The sequence below is a fragment of the Diprion similis genome, chromosome 10 (assembly GCF_021155765.1).
Source record: "Diprion similis isolate iyDipSimi1 chromosome 10, iyDipSimi1.1, whole genome shotgun sequence".
In the NCBI taxonomy this organism is placed as follows: domain Eukaryota; kingdom Metazoa; phylum Arthropoda; class Insecta; order Hymenoptera; family Diprionidae; genus Diprion; species Diprion similis.
Window position 1 is genome coordinate 7,333,032 of NC_060114.1, and position 6,406 is coordinate 7,339,437.

General features: G+C 38.6%; 1 protein-coding gene across 1 annotated transcript; it reads right to left on the reverse strand.

Annotated features, from left to right (window-relative positions):
• Positions 1–2,540: 2,540 nt before the first annotated feature.
• Positions 2,541–6,406, reverse strand: LOC124411553 (elongation factor 1-alpha). The gene is made up of 4 exons (XM_046890742.1): positions 6,225–6,406; positions 5,053–5,661; positions 4,022–4,297; positions 2,541–3,432 (listed from the first exon to the last, which is right to left on the reverse strand). The coding sequence occupies exons 1-4, from the start codon at positions 6,366–6,368 to the stop codon at positions 3,076–3,078; spliced, it is 1,386 nt and encodes a 461-aa protein (XP_046746698.1). The 5' UTR covers positions 6,369–6,406; the 3' UTR covers positions 2,541–3,075.

The following is a 6,406-nucleotide window of genomic DNA, read 5'->3' on the forward strand; positions in this document are numbered from 1 at the left end:
AGTAAGGCTAACCCCTTTGGATTTTTGCCGAAAATTTCGATGACTTTGAAAAGTGCTGCAATCAATTTGATGAGGCACTATTCCTACGTAATTTTGCGAGAGGAATCCAATAAGCGCAGTCCCAATACGCTGCGAGCGATAGCTGAAAAGTTACGGTTGAAAAACTTCTGATTTTCATCGTCATTTCTCCGCCGCTGGTCCTACGCTCTTTTTGATGTGTTTTCTGAGTTCCTGATGGTCGAATTACCCTAGAAATGGTCATACGAATCGATTCCGAAACGAGAAATTTTCGGCTCCGAAAATGACCAAAAAAGTAAGGCTAACCCCTTTGGATTTTTGCCGAAAATTTCGATGACTTTGAAAAGTGCTGCAATCAATTTGATGAGGCACTATTCCTACGTAATTTTGCGAGAGGAATCCAATAAGCGCAGTCCCAATACGCTGCGAGCGATAGCTGAAAAGTTACGGCCGAAAAACTTCTGATTTTCATCGTCATTTCTCCGCCGCTGGTCCTACGCTCTTTTTGATGTGTTTTCTGAGTTCCTGATGGTCGAATTACCCTAGAAATGGTCATACGAATCGATTCCGAAACGAGAAATTTTCGGCTCCAAAAATGACCAAAAAAGTAAGGCTAACCCCTTTGGATTTTTGCCGAAAATTTCGATGACTTTGAAAAGTGCTGCAATCAATTCGATGAGGCACTATTCCTACGTAATTTTGCGAGAGGAATCCATTAAGCGCAGTCCCAATACGCTGCGAGCGATAGCTGAAAAGTTACGGCCGAAAAACTTCTGATTTTCATCGTCATTTCTCCGCCGCTGGTCCTACGCTCTTTTTGATGTGTTTTCTGAGTTCCTGATGGTCGAATTACCCTAGAAATGGTCATACGAATCGATTCCGAAACGAGAAATTTTCGGCTCCGAAAATGACCAAAAAAGTAAGGCTAACCCCTTTGGATTTTTGCCGAAAATTTCGATGACTTTGAAAAGTGCTGCAATCAATTCGATGAGGCACTATTCCGACGTAATTTTGCGAGAGGAATCCATTAAGCGCAGTCCCAATACGCCGTGAACAACCGATCAAGATTTACAGCCACAAAACGCAATATTCTCATTGTCATTCTCCTGCTGCTGGTCTTTCTGAGACTTATACAATTAGCGTAGCTGCAGATATCAGCTTTGAATCCTGTCAACAGTTCTCATTTCTATCATGCACTGCCGATTTTGTGAATAGCTCCGCCTCCGTCCTACGGAGTATCTAGCGCTGCCTGGTAATTTCGGAACGCAAGTATTCGTCGAAACAAAATGCTTTGTGTTTTGCAGTTGCCAATGCGCATCCACATTTCCAATAGACGGCCAAAAACTCGCGAATCTGACCTGATTATTTCTTTGAAAAATTAAGGCGTGTGAACAACCACACTGCGCAAATGAAGATTTGAAAAATCAATGGTTTACACATAATGTATGTACAAGTGCACGTAATTAGCACATCAGGAATCAGTTGCGCAAACCATATGCTGCAGATATCTCGAGAAGTATTTATTGCAAAGTGAGGTATTATCTACTGTATGTGTATTCAAGCATTTATTGAACAAGTCAAGTGTATCAAAAGTCGAAATTCGCATGCACGCGGTACACGATGCGCCTATGAAAAGGTTACACTCTTTGGGTAAAGTAGAATTAATCAGAACCATAAGAATTTATATCAATACTGAATTTGTAACCATACTAATCGGTGATTATACCAGAATTATGACCGCACCTACCTCACAGTATTCCCTAATCATCCAATTCTGCAGCATTGATGCAATTTACACAGCGCATGCATTTTCGCATTCTCATTGACAGAGTCATTCATAATACATAATTAAGTAAATCAAATCATTACATTTCCAAGGAAGCCCTCCACTTGCATCATTTTAAAAAATTTAGAAAAAATAATAATACACATATTTGAATATAAATAAAACTATGCATCGTGATTCTCGCGTCAAGAAAAAATTTGTACGTACTGTTTTGTACTCTGTGCCAAAACTACATGAATTAAAAGATCAACAGATTCAATTAATTGCAACACAATGTAAAAGTTCAGTTATAAAAAAAAAAAATCACAATAACAATGTCATTATTTTCTCGAATATCGCATGATATAAGATTTTATTTCCGTAAATAATTAGATAGAAAATATAATTAAGCCGAGCTAAATAATTATAAGTTTTTCGTTTCTCGTTTTGTTTGTTTGTTGTGAAAACAGGAGGAGGGCGGGAAGTTTTTGTTGTTATATAGTATTATTAATCATAATAATAATAATTAATAGTTATTATAGGTAGTAAACAATTACGTTATACAACAAGTCGGAATAATAAAGTTGACAATAGGATGGTTTTTTTTTATCAACTATTTCGAGAAGTTTGACAATAGTTTTGTTTTTCTTATCATTAAAATTCAATGATATTGTTGTTTGTAATATTTCACGTGGTGGTAGAAGAAATAGATAGTCATCGTCGCTGCTGCTTGATTAAATTAAAAACTTTTTTTTCCTTTTCAATTTTCACCGTACCAATATAATCAACCATTCAATTAACCAGATGGTTTCTCATTACAAATAAAAACAAAGAAAAAGAAAAGAAACACAAATTTAATCGTCACTTGTAGTTTGTTCAATTGGACACGTTGTTGTTTTGTTTTCTGCTGATACTAATTGATGTTGCTCGGTTGCCATCTTTAAAAAGTTATTATTACATTATTACGATAGGGAGTATTTTTTCCTGCGAAATTCTTTGCGGTGGAAACAACAGTGCTGCTGTATTAGCCATTCGAATTTGGATAGTAAAAGAATTAATAAACGTTTAGTGAATAATAAGCATGGCGCGACGTAAGTTCTCCGTGTCATAAAAATCATAATGGATATCATAATCTCAGCAACGTTAACTACCACGAGGGTAGCAGAAGCAGCAGCGGCAGCAGCCGACTTATTACTATCGCAATAATAATAATAATAATCAATTAATTGAGACACAGGACAAGGACGCAGCGGCGGCGCCACATCACGGTGGTCATCCGTTATAGTAGCTAGTTATTTCTTCTTCTGTGCCTTCTCGGCGGCCTTAGTGACCTTGCCTGTGGCATCCTTGAAGCTGACTGCCTTGATAACGCCGACAGCGACGGTTTGACGCATGTCACGCACAGCGAAACGTCCCAGCGGCGGGAATTCTTGGAAGGCTTCGACGCACATTGGCTTGCTCGGCACCAGAGTCACGATGGCCGCGTCTCCCGACTTTATCGCTTTCGGATTCTCCTCAGTCGTTTTACCTGTACGTCGGTCACATTTCTCCTTGATTTCTGCGAACTTGCACGCTATATGCGCCGTGTGACAGTCCAACACCGGCGTGTAACCGTTGCTGATCTGACCGGGGTGGTTCAACACGATTACCTGCAATACGTATTACATACAAAATTTAGTTATTAACGGCGATTTTTTCTTAATTACTTACTACGTTAAACTGCTTAATCGATAATAATTTTGATAAATTTATATAATCAGAACGACGAAATATCCAAAATTCAATTTCAGTAGGCATCATTAAAAAAAAAAAAAGACCTCGGCTTATTCCATGAGTGTTCCTGATAATAGTCTAAAGAACTTTGCTGAACACTGCATTAATCCAATATAAAAAGAATCACAATCTTCTGTTGAATTTCAAATAGCAAATCGAAACTTGGTACTTATTATCAAAAATAAAATTTCGTAAATTTTCAGAATATCTGACGAATATTCAATTACTACACGTGGTTTTATTTTAATAAAAATTAAGAACGCTGCAAATAATTCTAGAAACGTAATTTTAAGACACTCAGACGCTTCAGCCATCAATAGACTCGAAAAGTCTTCCGGTGGAAACCGCGAATGAAGATTAAAGTATCTCATCATAGTGTCGAATAATGTAAAAGAATAATTCGCAATGAAAACAATAGGAATAACCATATAAATTGTCTACGAAATTTAATGAATCTATGGTTACCTGAGCGGTAAAATCAGCGGCGCCCTTGGGTGGGTTGTTCTTAGAGTCACCGGCAACGTATCCACGACGAAGTTCCTTGACGGAAACGTTCTTTACGTTGAAACCAACGTTGTCGCCGGGTACGGCTTCGGTCAAAGCCTCGTGGTGCATCTCGACGGACTTTACTTCAGTCGTGAGACCCGCTGGAGCGAAGGTAACGACGGTACCTGGTTTCAGAACTCCGGTTTCCACACGGCCTACGGGCACCGTTCCAATACCTCCAATCTTGTAAACGTCCTGCAAACAAATTCAACAAGCATTAGAACATTCAGATATGAAAAATAGAGCGCAATATACATTGAAATGTGACCTTCAGTTACTATGGAAAAAGAATTGAAATGATCAAAAGAATGTAATAAACATCTCAAAATGTATAAAGAATATTTTTGAGATTAAATCAATCTATATTCTAAGATTTTTCAATTGTTAGAAATTTATCTCAATGTAGAATGTATGAATGTGTCCCAATTTAATGATTAGTCACCCAATTATTTGAATAAATAAATACAGGGTCTACTGCACGCTAGAATTTAGATTTCAGGAGTTTGTCAGGAAGATAAATTAGAAAATTCTTAGTAGGTTGATTTTGTTTTCTTATGAATTTTCCAAGATAGAATAAGTTGGTCAGATGTTGAATCAAAAAATTTATACGGCAGGTTATGTGCAGAGAAAATTGCTGACGATGGCACGATGACTTGTCTGGCAAAATTTAACACATTCAAGGTAGCGTATAACAAATGTCTTGTCAACTTTCCCAGGATCAAGCAAAATATTCCAGAACTTAGGAGCAATTTTAGTGTTCTAGCATAATTTTAGTATTTAAGGGTAATCAAGGAGTGGACATCCTGTAAACATAAACTTAGGAACAGGTAGGGAAACACTCGATTCACAAAACTTGACAATGTTTGAAATTTCTTTGCCAAAGTTTTTGGATTGAAATACTTATTCTTTAAATTTTGCTGATCGGAATGAAGCGAATTGAAAAAATTTACCTGCAGAGGAAGACGCAGAGCCTTGTCGGTGGGTCTGCTGGGTGGGAGGATGGCATCGAGAGCCTCGATCAGGCACTTGCCATCAGCTTTGCCCTCTTTACGTTCGACGGCCCATCCTTTGAACCATGGCATCTTGCTCGACGGCTCGAGCATGTTGTCTCCGTGCCATCCTGAGATGGGAACGAAAGCAACGGCAGATGGGTTGTAACCAATCTTCTTGATGTAGGAAGAAACTTCCTTCTTGATTTCCTCGAAACGAGCCTCGGAGTATGGAGGCTCAGTTGAGTCCATCTTATTGACACCGACGATGAGCTGCTTGACACCAAGAGTGAAGGCAAGAAGCGCGTGCTCGCGGGTCTGACCATTTTTAGAAATACCAGCTTCGAATTCTCCTGTACCAGCAGCTACGATCAGTACCGCACAATCGGCCTGAGATGTACCAGTGATCATGTTCTTGATGAAATCTCTGTGTCCCGGCGCATCGATGATAGTCACATAGTACCTGGACGTCTCAAATTTCCAGAGAGCAATATCAATCGTGATACCACGCTCACGTTCTGCTTTCAGCTTGTCCAAGACCCACGCGTACTTGAACGAACCTTTACCCATCTGCGAATAATGCCAATATTAATTTTATCCTCTTATCAGTGTTCGATTTAATAGCAGGATAATGGTAAATTGACACTCAGACACCTTCAGCCATCAACGGACTTGTTTAAGTCCTCCGGTGGAAACCGCGAATGAAGTTGTAGGGTTATCATCACTGTGCCAATTTAGATTGTTTTTATCAGTGACATCGTACGTTTATAACAATCTCAAGTAGCTGATCAATACAAATTTCAATTGAAATTTGGACTGCGTAACAAGAATTTTTTGGCAGGGCAGATAGTGCAGATATCAAATAATTCATGAAATATATTGGTCATGTGAATTAATGAGGCATTGAAAAAAATTTGTAGAATCTTGGTTGAAATAGACACATATTGAGTTTTAATACAGATTTGACCCTCAGCAGATTGAAAATCAAGCTGTGATGTGATTCTACAAGCTTGAAGAGCTCTTAAATTTCAAATTCAAGTTCCGTGCAGTTATTGAATCAGACAGATTGAGACAAATGTTGGAATACATATGGAGAAAAAGCGAATACAACAAAAGACAAGTAGAAACCTCACCTCCTGAGCTTCCTTCTCAAACTTCTCGATGGTACGTTTGTCGATACCACCGCATTTGTAGATAAGATGACCAGTGGTAGTCGATTTACCGGAATCTACGTGTCCGATGACGACGATATTGATGTGGACCTTTTCCTTTCCCATGTTTGCGTCGTTTCGTTACTAAAGAGTTCGACAAAGAG